This window comes from Miscanthus floridulus, chromosome 2, assembly GCF_019320115.1.
Source record: "Miscanthus floridulus cultivar M001 chromosome 2, ASM1932011v1, whole genome shotgun sequence".
Classification (NCBI taxonomy): domain Eukaryota; kingdom Viridiplantae; phylum Streptophyta; class Magnoliopsida; order Poales; family Poaceae; genus Miscanthus; species Miscanthus floridulus.
The window spans coordinates 174,890,372-174,909,524 of NC_089581.1; the positions used below are offsets into that span (position 1 = coordinate 174,890,372).

At 48.5% G+C, this 19,153-nt stretch overlaps 1 protein-coding gene across 1 annotated transcript; it reads left to right on the forward strand.

Annotated features, from left to right (window-relative positions):
- Positions 1-2,749: 2,749 nt before the first annotated feature.
- Positions 2,750-18,063, forward strand: LOC136535777 (MADS-box transcription factor 50-like). The gene is made up of 8 exons (XM_066528178.1): positions 2,750-2,873; positions 2,985-3,294; positions 16,009-16,087; positions 16,781-16,842; positions 16,930-17,029; positions 17,145-17,186; positions 17,302-17,343; positions 17,557-18,063. The coding sequence occupies exons 2-8, from the start codon at positions 3,113-3,115 to the stop codon at positions 17,746-17,748; spliced, it is 699 nt and encodes a 232-aa protein (XP_066384275.1). The 5' UTR covers positions 2,750-2,873; positions 2,985-3,112; the 3' UTR covers positions 17,749-18,063.
- The last annotated feature ends 1,090 nt before the right edge of the window (positions 18,064-19,153 follow it).

A 19,153-nucleotide genomic window follows, 5' to 3' on the forward strand; every position in this document is an offset into this window, starting at 1 on the left:
GGAGGTAGCTATAGGGCTGTGACTTGGGTGTGCACGATGAAGAGGGGTTCTAGGCAAGGCTAGTGGTGCGGTCAATTCGACACGAGATAGCGAGGTTGGAGCTGGCCACGGTAAGGCGGGCTGGGCCTTAATGGCGCAGTGGCGGGAACAAAACTCCAAAATTGGAGCTTGGCCGAGCTACAATCAAAGCGGAGTGGGGATGGCTGGAGAGGGGACGTGAGGGCGGAGCGGTGGGTGCAGCGAATTAATGGAAGGCGTCCTCTCATGTCTAGGCGCTGTGGCGCTGTGCAGCGATGGCGATAGCAGAGAGACGAACTGGGGAGAAGCGAGCGGACATGAGGTGGTGGGGACTCGGTCAGAGGCTCGGTATGTGCGTGCTTGCCGGGACACGATTGGCACGACTAGGACGGCCCACGACGAAGCGCTAGTTGATGGCCACGCGCTCGCTGTCATCGTGGGTCATGCGTCGCAGTGCCATAAATGGCAAGGCTACGGTGACACGGCCTCGTGCGTGCGGCATCAAAGCAGGCCCGCAACGCAGCGAGGTGCAGCGGCAGGTGACGCAGCGCGATGCAGCGGGTAGGCCCGAGCGCGACGTGATGCGATAGCAGCGGCAGCGGTTGTGTCGCGGCACGAGGTGGGTTGGTGGTACGACAGCGCACGGGGTAGGCGCAACGCCGCTTAGCCGGGCAAGCCACAGCAACGGCGGCTCCTCACGGTCGGGTCAGGGCGGCTAGGCTGGCCACGCGCGGCTGCGCGCGTGCGCACGCAGAGCGTGCCAACGCCACGACGACGTGCCCCCGTGGCCTAGTGACTGCGCCCAGCCCTGAGGCTAGCCCGAGAACGTTCTGTGCACGGATTTTAAAGTAGCGACTACCACTAAACCATTGCCTCTAAACCGAAACCGACTTCACCACGATCAAACTGATACATGAGGTTGCTCAGCCGAGCTAAAACACCGCATCACCCTCTAACCCAATCTCTCTAAATAAATTGCTAAACTTAGCAATGTCCAGTTGTACACAAGCTTGAAATTTTTCGAAGTTTTTTTGGAGTTGAACTCTATTTCAAATTGCATTTCTAAGCTATTGAAAATATTACTTAGCAATATTATTTTTTAACAGCAAGTATTTTATTGTCATCTACAAAGTTTGCACTTCCAACTTTATTTAAGTATCACACACATGTTCTATAGTATTTTTGTTCAAGAAAAATTAGTTTACACCCCTACTTGTTAACTATACGAATCGTGGAGCAACTTTGGTTTTGCATTTTTGTTGATCGTTTTAGTTGCAATGCATTATCTACTCACTTCACCACATATATTAATACACAAGTATGATGTTCATGACATGTTTTAGTAGATGATTAACGGTGTAACACCGAGGGTGTTACAGTTATTTTGTACATGAGAGCAAATAGCTTTACACTTTGCAAGGAACTTGCTTCTTGCATGTACTGATGTAAAAATAGCAAAAATGAAACAGTGCACTGCATGGAGCATTTGATTCATCGTTCACTATCTTCTTGCTTACATGGCATTTTTTGGGAAAATCAATGTATATAAAACCTTACACCGAAAAAAATCCGCACAAGCTAGGAGGAGACAGATTATCTGCCCCGTACATTGTGAAAATTTAGAACCTACACAATGCCTGAAGGAGATAGAATTTTATTATCCACTAATAGTTAGCTGGCTAATAGCTCGTATCTAATATTTATTAGCTAACTATTAGCTGTAGATTGTTTGATACAAAACTAATGAAAAATGCTACTCCCTCCGTCCTAGTATATAAGGCGTAACCACCTCTAATTCAAAAACCAAGAACACATTTAATTCACTCTCTCAACACTAGTACAGCTGCATTAATGTATGTGAAAGAGCATACCTTATATTATGGGACATAAAAAAATGGCTTCGCCTTATATATTAGGACGAAGAGAGTATTAAGATAATTATTAGCTACTATTATCTGATTTGGTCCGATTAGTGAGATTTATTATCTAGAGATCCTGTTAACAATTAGCTATTTTATTAGCTGAACCTGTTTATAACAATTAGCAGATCATCTAAAAAATAACTATTAGCATATGTTTGAGCTTTCGCATGAAACCTTGGAGATCATTTACTGTACAGTGTTTGCAAGCTGCCCCTACTAGTGGTGTGCTACCAGTCCATTCCACACCTGTCCCTTCACAGCTGCAGCTGTCGACAGTCACCACACGTATTACAGGGCCAGGGGTCAAGTCGAAGTCGTCGTCGTCGTCGTCGTCGCCCTCCCGTCGGTTCCGGTGTGGGGTCGGGGAAAGCCGGGCCGGACGTGCAAATAGCGAGGGCCGGTCGGTTACCCGCAAAATACCGGATCGCTCAACGATCAGGATCAGCAGGCACAGGCAGGCGTCGGGCTTTAATGACGCGGCCCCCTTCCCGAAAAGAGGCAGACAGTGCGCACCCGGCCAATGGCGGGCGCGATAATTTTCCTCGGATGGGAAATTCCGGCCTTCGCTTTCCTCCCCTTCCCCCCGCATTCTTGGTGGTGGTGATACCCTTTCGTCTCCGTCCAGCAGCAGCGCCCACGCACACAACCGGAAACGGCACCCACCGAACCCGCCCGCCCCTTTCCGTTCAGCCTCGTTGCGCGCCCCCCCCCCCCCCCCCCCCCCCCCTCACGGCGCTCACGGCAACACCGGCAGGGACGGAAAAGGAAAGCCGAGGAGGCGAGGAGAGAGAGAGAGAGAGAGAGAGGGCGGGCAAGGCAGGCACAGTCGCACAGCACACAGGCAGCGCGCGGCTGGCTACTACCAAACCCTACGCGCCCCCCCGCGCGCCCCCTTCTTCTCTCTCCCACCACCGCCCGCCCTTGCCATTTTTGGTGAGTGCCCCCTTTCCCTTCCCCAGATCCCCGCCCCGTTTTCCACTTTTGCCTCCACCGCCGCCCCAATTCGGATAACAAACCCCTCCGCCTCGTCGCGTCTCCTCCCAGCCGCAGGAGCCGCCGCCAGCCGATCCGGGGGAAGGGGAGAGGGAGAGGGAGAGGGAGGGGGAGGAGGAGCTGGGTTCCGGCCCCTCCCGGCTGCGATTCGATTGGAGCTCTCGCCCCGGCGGTCCAGGATGGTGCGGGGCAAGACGCAGATGAAGCGGATAGAGAATCCGACCAGCCGCCAGGTCACCTTCTCCAAGCGCCGCAACGGCCTGCTCAAGAAGGCGTTCGAGCTCTCCGTCCTCTGCGACGCCGAGGTCGCGCTCGTCGTCTTCTCCCCGCGCGGCAAGCTCTTCGAATTCGCCAGCGGCAGGTAACAACCCACCCCCGCCCGCCCATCCGTCTTCCCTTCGACAATCCGGTGGTCTTTCTTTAGCTATGCTTTTTCGGTTTGGGGGCAATCCATTGTCTTCCGTGGCTGCGGGTGCGGTGATTGGTAAATGGGCGATGTGGGACTCGGATTACTTTACTGGTTTCCGTGGGACTGAAAGCCTGCAAAAATCTGATGGATTCTTGCGCGCTCCCTGCGCAAACTCCTGTAGCAACTGCGTGGCCTCTCCCGTCTTTTTGAGTTTTTTTTGGACCCGTTGGGGGACGAACATCTGTGACTGTGCAGATACCACCCCACGCCTCTCCCCCTCTCCTTGTGCTTATCCATTGACCGGTTTGAAGATTTTGCACCCCGAAGATCTTTGTCTCGCCGTGGCGTGCGTTTGAATTCCTTTCTGCTCCTCGCAATGTTTTTGCATCAACTTTACCGTGGTTTCAGGCGGAAAGGACAGTTAGTACATGTAGGCAGTTCATTTCTCCGATAAAACTACAGCGGGTCGTACCATTCAGTCAGGGTTTATAAGAACGAGGCCAAACTGAACAGGACGCTAGCGTAGGCGTCTGGCCAATAGGAAAATTCGGCCTGATAACAGGCAAAAATATGTTCACGTACGGCGCAATAGATCAACCAGGCTACGATTGACTAGGAGTGGTCGCACTAAATGCACTGCGGCCTGAGGAAAATAATTTTTCAGCTATTTTCTACTTGTAGAGCCCCTGATCTCTACAGGGATGATTTCCTCTTTCTTTGGGTCAGTTAAACCCGTTTTAATTAAACCATGGAGCGATCTGGAGGTCCGTTTCCAGTGCCATGGGTCTTCTTTGTAGTACGATTGGCACTCTCTGAGTTCTTTTGCTGTTCGGACACAAAACCAACGCATGCGATATTGTGTACTATACCTTCCACTGTACATATATTGTTTTGTTTTTGGCTCTTTGGCCACAAAAATGGGATTTCTCACTCAAACCACACTGCCGCCTTCATCAAGTTTACTGCTGGCTGTAGTTTCATCCACGCTTCATTATATCTGGGCCTCACCCCCGTTTCTTGCCTGCCTTGTGATGGCTTCATAGATTTGGTTTATGTGCTGGATCTGTTATAGTAGTACAGCCTGTTTTTTTTTTTTTGCACATAGCTGACCCAAAAAGGTAATTTTGTACTGAAACCACGTTGTAGCTAGCCTTCGTCAGGTTGATGGCCAGTGGTGCTCTCTTATTTACTGCTGGCTGTAGTTTCATCTGTTGCCCCCCCCCCCCCCACCCCCCCCCACCCCCCCCCCCCCCCCCCCCCCCCCCACCGATCTTCCACACGGGTCAGCCGACCGCTCACCGACGTTGTCGACCACACACTATGGCTAGAGGTAGAAAAAGAGAGTGAAAACAGAGCGCGCACACACAACACAAGCACCAGCATTGGCCAGAGCTCTACAGAGGAGATGGCAAAACTAAACTAGCTCCCTTTACTGAGTTACAGTAGGAAAGCTATATATACAACTCTAACCATCTAATCCTAGTGCACAGACATGTCAAACTGTCATGCTGCTACAATGACTAGATGTGACAGCAGAGCTGACTTTGGCGCCTGCCCCTGCTATGGCTACAGTACGGTATGAGAGCCTTTCGGCGCCTGCCCCTGCCGTAGCTACAGTGCTGCAGCAGGGGAGCTCTTTCGACGCCTGCCCTGCTGCGCATACAGTGGGGAGCAGCAGATTACTTAACATCATCCACGTTTCATTAGATTTGGGCCTCTTCCATCTTTGCCTGCTTTGTGAGGCTTCATAGATGTGGTTTATGTGCTGGATCTATAAGTAATATAGCCTGCTGTTTTTCCCCCCACATAGTTAACGCAAAAAGGAATTTTGTACTCAAACCACATTGTGGCCTTTGTCGGGTTGATAGGAGTGGTGCTATCTTGTTTCATGCTGGCTGTAGTTTCATCCACCCATCTTATCTGCCTTGTGATGGCTGAATAGATGTGGTTTATGTGCTGGATCTAGTAGTAATATAAACTGTTTGCGTAGACCATGGTGCAGAAAAAAAATAGGACGCCCAATAGGGTTGACAGACTATGAGGGAGGGGGGGGGGGGTGCGATGGGGGTGCTAACTAGGCACATGAAAACAATTATACTTTTATCGTATTATAATTATTACTGAGAAAATTGTGCCATGCTACCATAGCCAAATTGATCTTCGCTGAGCTCACCAGGAGGAATCCACATACAAGAGTCAGCTTGAACATCCATCTGTCACCTGCAACAGGCAGCAAGAGTTACCCGACAGGAGAAAAGAAAAGACTCCAAGTATATGCAAGGTTATCTAGCTTGTGGGTTTATTGCATTTGCAGGAAGCTTTACTAAGCATGCGTTCTTATATTCGATTTTTATTAATAGACGCATTGGTTCATTAACTAACAATTCTATGTAAGCATTTGTGCTACTTTCAAGCAAGTGGTAAGCAATCAGTTCCATTTCTTCTTCTTTCACCTTTCAGTTCTTACTACGATGCTAGAGGTAAGACAAGTCGTCTTGACTCGGCGGCGATTCACGAACCAATGTCCCCTAGCTGGGTACCCCGAAAACACACGTCCCGCTTGTACCCCAGGCACAAGCAGGACCAACCCATCACCCTCTTGTCCTGGGTGTACAGGTCCCCGTCCAAACTGGGACTCCAAGCCCCCGCCCCTGAGTCTCGGACTCGGTACGGTGCAAGGACCTCCTCCACCAAAATAAAACCCTGACAGTCGGTCCAGAAAGAGCCGGATCCACGACAAGAGAGCAACAAGCCTTCCAAGCACCCATACACAAGTATGTACTCGGGATAATAAATCCGTAACTTGCCTAGCGTCTTATGCAACGGTCGGTCCTTAACCGACACAGACAGGGAAAAGCAGTGTAACCAAGTCATGCCCCGTGTCCACGGCGACACAACCTCTTACACTCACCAGTACCCAAATCATATACCCGCTCGGTCACCATTTTTTCTTTCCACCATTTATATTTTCCAAGTGATAATAATACAGTAATATATTTCCTATACCTCGCGAGTGACAACCATCACTCGACTTCTACCGGAGTCCTATAGCATAGCAATTTACACGATCATGTAATACTAGTAAGACTCATAGGATAAAGATATATATGCAAGTGGGTTTCAATCAACTCCTTAAAACTTAATACACAAATATAATTTAAACTGCAGAATAGTAGAGGTTATGCACCGGGGCTTGCCTAGGTAAGATATATAACCAAAAGTTAGTATTTGCATCTTCAGATCATCCACACCATCTGAATAGAAAGCCCATGGTATCATCTCCTGGAGAGAATACCATTACACCATCTTCAAATCTCAATCATCCTTCAATTGATCCGTTGCTCCATCATCGTACCTATATGATATGCATTGATGCAAATGCATAGATGTAAATAATCAACGATAGCCGAAATGCTTAGAAATCCAATCACGTCCTCAAGCTAACAAGATAGCTCTAGCGCTGGTCTACGTATCCTTCTTGTCGAATAAGACGTTACTTCCCAACCAATGTTTTAGTTATACAAACCCGAGTTGTTTTTTTATTTCATTCTACCGATTTAATCTTTATTCGTAATATGGCACCATAATTAATCTAGTAAACTAATTATTCTGGAGCTACAAAAATTATAGTGAGTACCTAATATTGATAGGAGCCTACCGTAAAAATTTTAGATCCAACACTATTACCAACTTATCACAACTAATTCCTACAAATTTATATTTTTACACTATTAAGTACCTTAAGTTAATTATATAACTTCTAAGAATATTATCACACTATGGGAACAAATTATACTAACAGGTAGATCATGATTTTAGGAGACTAACAAAATTGGTTTGGTATTTTTATGATTTTTCTATGATCTATTACCAATTTCCAAACATTCAGCTGATTACTAAAATTAACAAAATTCCGAAAAAGAGAAAGGATCTTTGGGCCCGAACCGGCCCAGCTCGGTGGAAACGAGCGCGGCGGCCCAGCGCGGGGACAGGCGGCGCGGACGGCCCAACGGAGGCCGTCGGACCACGCGGTCGCACCCGCGCGCGCAGCGGCTGGCCCAGCATCGGGCCACAGCGGGAGCGTGGCCTCAGCACAGGCCTATGACCGACGAGCGCGGCCTAGGCGCACGCGCGGACGTGAGCGACAGCAGGCCGGCCCAGGCAGAGCGCGGCCCGCACGCTGACGACGTTTACAAAAGACCCCCGGATTTCCTTCTAACTACGACCAGGTCCAACTACTATTTCATACACCCACTGACAAGTTCATTTACCCCCTGTCTATCACCTAATTCACGCAGGTACGTCCCCCTAGAGACAGAGCACTACGGCGGGGACGACCCGACGGCGGCCAAGACCGGCAGGGGAGGCACGGCGGCGGCGGAGGGGTGCCCGCCAGGTCGTAGGGCCACGCGCAACCACGCATGACCGTGACGGCGCGCAGGGCATGTCTTCCCGCGTGCAGACATGGATGGCGGCAATGGCGCGCGCGCTCCGTCGAGGCTACGCCCTAACGCTCAGGTAGCGATGACGGAGAAGGACCAAAGGCTCACCTTAGGGCGCGCTATGGGAAGGGTTGATGCAGGGGATGAACGAGATGGCCTGACCACGCGTGCCCGAGCCCGACGGCGGCGCCTCGAGGCAGGCACGGCGCGTCACCATGCTGACGACGAGCGCCTTGGACAAACCGGCGTGAGCACCGGCTCCAGGGGATCAAACTGAGCACCGGCACAACATCAATTTGACTTATTACCTATTGAGTGGGTCTGGCCACATGCGCGGTGAAAAGGGCGGCGGCGCACCGAAGTGGCACCCGAGCGCCACACCATCTCCGACGACGTCTCCCGCCAAACTATAACGAGCAACGACACCGGCAGGTCAAGGGCAGTACAAGAGTGCGAGTAATTGGACTAATGCTGATCGTGGAGGCTTACCCCCAAACATGCTCTGTAACGGCGGCGGACTGACCAGCGGCGACAGAGATGCTACGTGCGCTCTCTCTGGTGGACGATTTCCACCATGGTTGACTGTAGTAGCAAGCTGTGGACCTTGGGCACCAGTGAGTGCAAGGAATTGGAGGGAGGCGCTTCGTGCACGATGAATTTTGGAGGAGGGGGAGGGCGGTCATGGTGACAAGCGATGACGACACGACTTAAAGACGCAGAGCTGAGCGAGTTGGCAAGCTAATTGGTCGGGTGATCAGGGCATGGGGTAGGAGCGCACGTGGAGCCACGTGGCCGGCAGGGCGCGTCGGTTGGCTCAGACAGTGCCATAAAGGTGCGCCTGCGCGCTGTCAAATCCAACAGCGACAGCGGCGGCAACGCGACTGACGTCGAGAACAGGGTGAGGTAGGCGGGTCGAGCAGCAAAGGATGAGCTCTACAGCGGTCGAGGTGACAAGAGGGCAAGGACGCAGACCTATGCCGATGTGCATGAGCAGCACCACGGCCGGCTACGGCTTGTGCATAGCTGGGAGCGGCTGTGACCTTGCTGGGCCTGGCGTGCAGCCGACGGCCACAAGGCTGGCCAGCGGGGCAGCGAGGCAAGGCACGGCAGTAGGGCGACCAGTCGACCAATGACGGCAGCGCGACGACGGTGGCTAGGCTCGGGCAGGCCACGGCGCGGCCAGATGCGGCAGAACGCGCTGAGACTGCGTGGTGACCGCGGCCAAAGGCCGAACGGCCGAAACTAGTGCCGTGCACGCTTTTTAAAGCGATGCCAAGGCTGCCAAACTGCGCGGTTAAGGTTCGACCAACTTTACTAACCCAAAGTCCACACCACCAGCTAGCTAGGGAAGCACTCGACGTGTCCAAAGAATGACTAGGGAAAAATATACGAGAAGGCCAAGATGCGTTCGTCGCACAGCGCGCCGGTTCGCGAACAGAACACCGAACGTGGTTCTTTGCGTGTTCTAAGGAGTTTCGAGAAATTCTTGGGGTAACCCCGCTACGTCAGACCATCCTACGTACTACACCAAGTCAAGGTACTCGCCGTGAATCATCAACTATACAAAAACATGAATATATTGTTTAATCATCTTTGTTAACTTTTAAATGCCAAAGTAGCATCGTCTATACCGCCCCCGACTTAGCAATTGACGAGGGACTCGTTAGGATTTAACACCTATTAACACTTTTGTCTTAATTATCACAAGGTTTAAACCTCGTCAACTTCAACTAACAACATAGCAGGACATAGTCCATACTTGATACTAATTCGTGGAACAAAATATTAAAGCGCTATTTAAGTAGGTCCCGCTATATAATTCGCCCAAGATAGCACTTGTAAACACCAATCATTAGTTTGCCGACTCAACGAAATTCGATCTTTGAGTTATCAGACATACCATGGAACAACACCTATTCACCAAATAACACTTTCAAACGTAAGTTAAATTTTAAACTCCGCCAAAATCGTTTCGGTAAATCCTCTTAGGTCTAAATCTCGGCGCTAAGCAAGATCGTAACGCCAGAGGTGTTACACTATAGCTCCACTAAACACCACTAATTGGCTTAGCTGCGAAATATTTTTCGCACCACTATTATTGACCGAGGCAAATATATATTGCTCACTCTAGATAACTATAACTTATACTTCTTCATTGTGTTATTTTTTTAATAAATGATGTAATAAACTATTAAAATGTTTGATTTTTGAATATTGATTCTAGCTGTGAGTATGGCGACTACTTTAGTGAATGGTACAAGTGGATGGACCTTGAGACATGTTCCCTATAGCTTTATACATGTATTTGAGCATTTATGTTCATGAAATTTCATTAGCGATATGTTTCCCTACACAGAAGGGCGGGCCTGGTGCAAGCGGTGAAGTCTTACCGCCTGTGACCGGAAGGTCCCGGGTTCGAGTCGCGGTCTCCTCACATTGCACAGGCGAGGGTAAGACTTGCCACTAACACCCTTCCCCAGACCCCGCACAGAGCGAGAGCTCTCTGCACTGGGTACGCCCTTTTTTTCCCTACACAATCAATTAAGAATTTTCATTTTTTCTACAAAACTGCTAAATGAAATAGGTTACGCTAATTCCGATATAGCTTTTTATATCTTCTGGAGGAGGCTACTACTAAATTCTTAGCTCTCTATTTAAAACCTTGCTTGTGAATGTTTGTAGACCTTTAGTATACTTTTGGAGAGATTTATGCATCATTAGATCATTTCTCCATAGAGGGCATGACCAAATTTCATTAACACAGGCAACGAAATCACAATGGTTTAAGCGTTAGCATTCATGAAAAGCTTACCAACTACTAAGATTCCCTAGAAAGCAACATAGCACAAGGCGATCTATTACAACCAGGATCAAAATAAGGTTGAGACGAGGAAAATTGAGGTTGTGTAACATTCTCAACTAAGCAACATAGAACAAGGGGATCATGTCCTGAACACTTCTGCCACAGCTGGACCCAATGCCACCAATGACATTAAGGATGATACCATGGACTTGGCGCATGCGACCTTGGCATAGCTAGACTACCTATCAGCGTTGGAGATCCGGTTTAAGGGCTTTGATCAGCAATTCAGCATCAACACGCCCTCAACATTGCTCTTTATCGCCTCAAGCATGGCTAGCGCAAGCTAGTCCTAGCTAGCCAAGATGGAGAGTTTTTGCAACAATGCTAAGAGGGATCACTGGGGGCTCATACGCTTTCACAAGATTGACTTCCCAACATTCGTTGGCCACGACAATCTATCTTTCCCTTCAATCAATGTGAGCCCTGTTTTCGTGCCCAATGCATGGTGTAGGCCTTGACAAAAAACTCGTAACTCACTAGCTCACTCGACTCGCTTGTTAGTGGCTCGGCTCAAGCTCGACTCGTTTGAATTTTTAATTAACGAGCCAGCTCCAGCTAGCTCGGTTCATTAAGCCAGCTCCAGCTAGCTCGGTTCATTAAGCCAGCTCGAGCTAGCTCGCGAGCCAAAACGTGCCAAGGTAATTCACATGACAACAACTGCAATCGGTCCATATATCCCTCGGCTCAACCCTATACAACTTTAAGCAGTCCATATATCCCTCTGCCTATGGCCCAACATCGATTAAATGCTAAAACCTTAAACCATGGCCCTGCCCAATCACCCCACCGGCCTACCCCGTGGCATCATGTTCACGCGAGACGAGTCCAAAATCCATATGTATTTTGTTTATTCCTCTTTAAATATGCATGTGATGTGTTTGTTGCTAACTTGCGGTTATAATCTCTATGTATTGTATTTTTGTGCTTTGGCTCGCGAACATTGTATTTTGTTGCTAACATTGTATTTTTGTCCTTTTAAAATATAATCTCTATGGTTATCCCCTTTTTTCTAAGAGGTCAGCACCATATTGATTGGACTTGATAAGGGATACAATTGTAGACCAAGTTGAAATATAACAAGGCCTTATAATTAATTTACAAGGCAATGCACAATATGCTCTTATATAAAATGGTAATATCTTGTCTAATAAAGTTTCATGATACATAACCTATAGCCATGAATACAGATCCTATCATGTGTGAGTACACATTTACTTTCCAATGTTCTTTTTTTTAGGTCAACACCGGGGGGGGGGGGGGGGGGGGAGGGGGAGAAAGGCCTCCCCACCTGAATTTCATTCCACAGATGTCGGACTAGCCGAGAGGTGGAAGGGCATGGTGTCAATCCCAATACAAAGTTCCGAGAGGTACATGATAAGGACTAAGGAGAGAGGGAATATAACACTTAACAGAACAACCACAAACACAACATGATTCAACTACCAAGTCTGCCTAGTGGCCGAAGCGACTGCAAGCACAACTTCCTAACCTATGCCGCCACCAAAGACATACTCCGAAGAGCTCCACATCACATGCAACTTCAAGGTATTGAGTGGGATCCGACAGATGGCAGTCAGGAAGCTGCAGGGCATTGAGTCAGAGCCAACAGGTGACAGTCGTGAGTAGCATCGCCTAAGAGCGCATCTGAGCTCCAACCAACGCCCGCCAACGCCATTTGGGGGAAGGAAGCCTCAAAGGGGGAGGGTCGCCAGGAGGAGGAGAACGAGGAGATCGAGAGAGGAGATCAAGGTCCCCGCCACCCAGCATATGATGAGACGAAGCACTCAAGTGATGTAGAGAACGACAGAGCAAGCCGTTAGTGACGAGCACCAGACAACAAGTAGTGTTTGCAGAGGCCAAGGGGTAGAAGGGTAGCCATACCAACAACAAGATAGGGAGGAGAGCACAAGGGCGCGTGGGGGCACGCATGGAAGCGGGTATGCTCGCATCGATGCCTTCAAGAAGGAGAGTGACATCCACGGATGCCACCATCGATGAATAGAGCACCAAGCCCGTAAGGGCTTGCGTCCTGGAACCTGCTTAGCAGATGCAGCAAGCACGGATTGGCCATCACGATAGCGGGAGCCTGGAATATGCCCCTCCATAGTGGCACCCTCAAGAGGGACACGACGTCGCTGACGCCACCACCACCGGCTCCAGATAACTAGAGCTAGGTTTTCACCTGGAGGAGAGGGACAACACTACAGTCATGGGTTGGGCAACCTACACATGGACGCCTCCAAGGAGGTAAACGGCACCGGAGGGCGTTGCCGTCGGTCGCACAGATAGGGTCGTGCATGGCTTTCCCCTAAGCTCCCCAAACCCGTGAACTATAGCGCGTCGACTCAGGCAAAGGAGGTGCTTGACGAGACCCTCAACGGAGGAGCGCATCCACCACCTCCTTGCGGCTGCAACACCTGGCACGGACCACGGATCCGAGTGCGGGCGCGCCCTGCGCGTGGAGCTCGTCCATCGACGGTCTCTGCATGGCGTCCACCAGGCCATTGAGCGCACGCAGCGGCGCCGCCAGAGCCCGACGAGGACACGAACGCCACCATCGCGCTGACGGGGGGGGGGGGGCATGAGAACAGGCCCGACGAACACGTCCTTGTTGAAGCGCACCAGCGCCAGCCCCGCGGCCAGCGTAGGCGTCACCCACGCGGGGTCCCCGAGCCCGGCCTCCAACGCTGGGAACACGCCCTGGCGGAGCAGCACGCCTTGGAGCCGCGGATCGAACCGCCCGCCCGTAGACAGTGCCGGCCACGCGCAGGGACCGCCCTCCACTGCACCACACCGGCGTTACTGTGCGCGTAGGGGAGCCGGAGTTAGCCGCCCCGGCGCTACATAGGCTGGGCGCCCTCGGGGGCCTTCGTCTGCCCAGTCGCTGCCACGCCAGATCCAGGGCAGAGGCCACCGGATACGTGCCCCAGCGCGCCCACTGGCTGCCTGCTGGCCGCCAGTATGCCCGCTAGCCACCGCGCCTGCTCGGCCCTCACGCGCCAGATCGGGGGCTGGGGGCACCGTATCTCGCCGGACTTCGAAGCTCCGTGCAACTCGAACTCCATGGCGCCGCAGCAGCACGCGTCCAGCCGAGTGTGCCACGCCGCCGCTGGATCCGAGCCCAGAGAACCCAGATCCGGAGCTTCGTGCTTGCCACCAGCCTTCCAATCTCTGCCACGCCATCGCCGTCACCACCGGCGCTAGCAGCAGGGCCCGCCTCAAAGGGAGCAGATCCATGGATGCAGGCACCAGATCTGGCCTCGTAGGGCACGGGTACGCCACCACGCTGGTCCCCTCGTCTGCCATGGAAGAAGGGAGGTCTAGGAAAGATGGTTGAGAGTGGGATGGGAGGAGATGCAAGGGATGCGTAGGCTGTCCTTGTTGAGCAGCACCGCAGGCCGCCGCCACCACTCGTCGACGAGCGGCAGCGGCGACCGAGGGAGCTCGCTGGTGGGGGGCCTGAGTGCGGCGGCGGTGGGTGTCGCCCCGAGTCGCCTCAAGGAGACGACGCGGGGGGAGCGTTTTTGAAAACCCTCTTGGTATGACAATGTAGTTTCCAATGTTCTGAAAAGATCAAAATTTTCATAGACATTATTTTCTTGTACGTTTTTCGCGGATGATGTAGTGCTAATTGTTGAAAGCCGGACAGGAGTGAATCAGAATCTGGAGTTATGGCGGGAGACTTTGGAGTCCAAAGGTTTTAGACTCAGTAGAACTAAAAATGAGTATATAAGATGTGACTTCGGCACTACTACTCGGGAGGAGAAAGATATTAGTTTAGAAGGTCAAGTATTGCCTAGGAAGGAAACCTTTCGATATTTAGGATCAATGCTACAGAGAGACGGGGATATTGATGAAGATGTTAGCCATAGAATCAAAGCAGGGTGGATGAAGTGGCGCGAAGCATCTTGTGTCCTATGTGACAAAAGGGTACCACAGAAGTTAGACAAGTTTTATAGGACGGCGATTAGACCTGCTATGTTTTATGGTGCAGAATATTGGCCTACGAAAAGACGACATGTTCAACAGATAAGTGTCGCGGAAATGCGTATGTCGCGTTGGATTTGCGGTCATACAAGAAGGAATCAAGTTCGGAACGATGATATACGTGATAGATTAGGGGTAGCACCAATTGAAGAAAAGCTTGTCCAACACCGGTTGAGATGGTTTGGACATGTCCAACGGAGACCTCTAGAGGCACCGGTGCGTAGTGGAATCCTAAGTCAGGATAGTAACGTGAAGAGAGGCAGAGGAAGACCGAAGTTGACTTGGGTAGAGACAATAAAAGAAGACTTGAAAGGATGTAATATACCCAAAGACTTAGCCTTAGATAGGAGCGCTTGGAAAACAGCTGTTCACGTGCCTGAACCTTGATTGTTTCTGCTAGGTTTCAACTCTAGCCTACCCCAACTTGTTTGGGACTTAAAGGCTTTGTTGTTGTTGGCCAATCTGGGTTGTGTATCCTCGTCTTGATTAGCAACTGTGGACGCAGGCTCTGGCCAAATTTCAAATACTATTCGCTGAGACATAATATCTATCATTTTGCTGAAGTTTGTAAATGATAATTTTAATACCAATCTGCATCTGGTCAACTTTCAAATTCTTTGAAATTTTCAATGACTTTTCCTTGCTACTTCCTTTATAATCACATCACTCCAAACTGCCTTTGTAACTTAGGCTGCAGTATTTCAGTGATTTTTAGTACTTTATGATATGTCTCTGAGAGACTGAGATTGTGCACAATATCAAACCAGTGCAATAGGTAATTGGGCTTGGTTGAGTTCCACTTTGCCCCTTCTTGAGTTATAAAACAACAAACCCTATAATATACCACTTGGTCTGCAGTTTTATAAGAAATCGGATTGTACGTTACCCACACAATTGGATGGGGCAGAGCTGATAAAATAATGCCACAGATTGAGTAAATCTGTAACCTTAACTTAAATGAAACGTTGATGAGTGAGAAGTTTTTTACTATTGCTACTAAATTGGATAGTATCCATGTATATATAAGACCATACTTGTCTAGTAAACTTTATACTCCATGCTTACTAAGAGTTATCTAGTTGTGAAGAGCTCTGGTATAAGCTGCAGAAAACACATCATGCATTTTAATGGATAATCTTTGTTTAGAATACTAGCTATGTGATCGAAGCATGGAAAAAATGACGTGAAAATTCTAATTTGAATTTATTGCATCCAAGCTATTTGATGCATTTTGTGATCCATGTTTTAGAATGAGATAAATCCAAGTATTTGAATATGCAAAGATATAGCTAAGAATTTGTGAGTTTCACAATAAATCAAATGTATCCTAAATTCTGACATAATTTTAGTAACTTTATTTTTCTCCCTTTTCAGTGTGCAGAAAACAATTGAACGTTATAGAACATACACAAAGGATAATGTCAGCAACAAGACAGTACAGCAGGATATTGAGGTGACATGGTTATATTTCTTGTTAGGCTTCTTATGGTGTCTAATTTCAATTCTTGAATGTCGATTTTATCAAGCGATTTTGTCTATTCTGTGGATCATCCTTAAGCCAACTAGCATTAATGAGCCTCTATTTCCAATGGTTTGATATACTTTTGTTGGATGTCCATTATTTCCCAGCTGATGATGCTTCTACTGAAACCTGAAGCATAAAACTAACTGGAGTGAAGCTTTGGCAGGGTACAACTAATGTACAGCTGAATATTTTAAAAACATGTGATGTCGAGTTTGATATACTTTTGTTGGATGTCCATTATTTCCCAGCTGATGATGCTTCTACTGAAACCTGAAGCATAAAACTAACTGGAGTGAAGCTTTGGCAGGGTACAACTAATGTACAGCTGAATATTTTAAAACAATATGTGATGTCGATATGATAAGACCTTGAATAAACAATAGTGCAAAAGCCGAATATATTTTTGAGAATCTTCATTCATTTCAAAACCTTAAAAATATGCTGAATGTATTTTTTAAAGGTTTTTAATGTGAGTTGTGACCTACAAGGAAGTGCATAGGTATTGGCTGGTTCTGTTGGCATGACCGCTGCCAAGTATTCATCACAGTATAGGTGATATATCATGTGGTAGTTTTAATGTAGTAGTGATACTAAGATTGTCTGGTCCAACTTATATTGCAGCATGTAAAAGCTGATGCGGAGGGCCTGGCAAAGAAACTCGAAGCACTTGATGCTTACAAAAGGTAATTATTTAGCTATCAAATACTGATGCTATCAAATACTGATATCCTTATGTACCGGCCCACCAACTAATTTTCGTTGAGATGCAGGAAACTTTTGGGTGAGAGATTGGAAGAATGCTCCATTGAAGAACTGCACAGTTTGGAAGTCAAACTCGAAAAGAGCCTGCATTGCATCAGGGGAAGAAAGGTTAGTTAGTTTCTTCTAGTCGTTTTTATACAGTTTATGTGTTAACAAATGAATTTAAGCTGCATGCATATGAGCACGAGCAGCTTACAGCTTTACATTTGATCTTACATGGCAGACAATGCTGCTGGAGGAGCAGGTCAATAAGCTGAAGGAGAAGGTAAGTCAGTTCTTGCCAGCTTCTTGTCCTACAGCGACATAAAAACATCAGAATGAACAATTAGGAGTAGTTCCTGACTTGTGCTTTGTTTATTTGCTGCGTCAACATCAAACAGGAGATGAATCTGCACAAGAGCAACGAAGATTTACGTGAAAAGGTAATGGTGGGGAAACATTTTACAGCCATGGGAAGACGCTGCATGCGGCATGAGAACAACCCAACGACAGGCTTTGATTATAGTGCTTACCTCGACCTCCCGTGATATCTTATGTGCATACAGTCATGGATTTCTCCCAAAACGCTAGCGTACAATTTCTGCAAGATCATGATGCAAGCATGTGGTATATACTAATCGAAGTCATGTCTGCAGTGCAAGAAGCAGCCGCCAATGCTGATGGCTCCTCCACCGCCTCCCGCGCCGGCAGTCATCACCGTGGAGGACGATCACCCGGAGCCGAAGGACGACGGGGTGGACGTGGAGACGGAGTTGTTCATAGGATTGCCCGGCAGAAATTACCGCTCAAACAAAGACAAGGCTGCAGTAGCGATCAGGTCAGGCTAGCCAGCGGTGCAGAGGCCCAACCAATGCAAGCTAGCTGAGAATAATCTTAGATCTCTGGTGTGGAGAACTGGAGATGCAAGGAAAGCCAAGCCAAGCGAAGCAAATATGAGGATCAGTCGCGTCGTGTTTTACAAACCTATGTATCGTCCGTGGATGCAGACGCAAAGGCGCATGCGCCAAAACATCCGTCAGAGAACACTTACCCTCTCATCCCTGTAGCTGGTCCAGCTCGTGTCGAAATCTTATGTGGATGTGGATCCAACCAAATCTCAAGTATATTCTCCTGCTGATGAATGCCAGCGTTCTGTTCTGAGACTCGCAGCTTGCATTTGGTGAGCTTCTTCTGCAGAAGTGGGGGGTTGGGACTGCGGAGAGACTGTCATTCGTAAGGGTTTATAGGAATATGAAGGCATGGAATGCTCACGAGAGCCCTGTTCGGTTTCAACGTTTAGGGTGTCGCGTCGATTGGGCGACGCTTCGGTCTTCTGCGAGTCATCAAGCTGGCCGATGTTTCTGATCAATCTTCTGTGTGGGGCTCGACGTGTCGACCAGCCAGCCGGTCCAGGAAGCGAGGAGGCTTCTCGAGCCCTCTCTGGTGCCGGTCCCCGTACGGCGCCTGAAATTCCTTGCATAATGGTGTGGAGCGAAGCTTTTGGTTTGGTGCACACTTGCATGCATCAGATCGGTGTAGTCGCTCTCACGGCCTCACGGGCAACGGCCTCTTTTCCTTCGTCGTAGGTGATGGGCTTATAATCTTTCCGTCGGCCTAATACAGGGCTTATAATCTTTCTTGGGCCGAAGGAGAAAGGCCCACTATTTTCTTTTTTGAGCTGCTGTTGTAGTAACAATAGTAATATGTGTTTCTCAAAAAAAAAAAAAAGTACCATACGGGTCGGACTAGTCTACAAGAAGAGGCTTTCACTCGTGTGCCTTTATAAAAGTTAGTAATTATCCATAAGTCATTAAAAAAGTTGAGTTTTTACAGATGTCACTGCTCTGAACTCTTTTGTCCTCCAGCGTCACTTCTGTCAGATTTGGACTCTAACGGTGTCAAACCGTGGGTATGAAAAGTCACAAATACCCTCAGGTCTAGATATGCAATTAATTTTTTTAGCATCTTAATGATCTCAAATGAAAAAAACTCAAAAATAGAGTCGAGATCTACAATATTTTTATAAAAAATATCTTCATTTAATTCCGTACAAAAATTTTGATTTTTCTAAGACATTAATAATATCAAATCATTTTTTATAGAATCAAATAAAGATAATTTTTATACAAAAATTGTAGATATTGTCGAGATCTACAACTTTATAGTTTTGAGTTTTTTATTTGAGGTCATTAAGATGCCCAAAAAAATTAATTGTATATTCAGACCTAAGGGTATTTTGGACTTTTCACAACC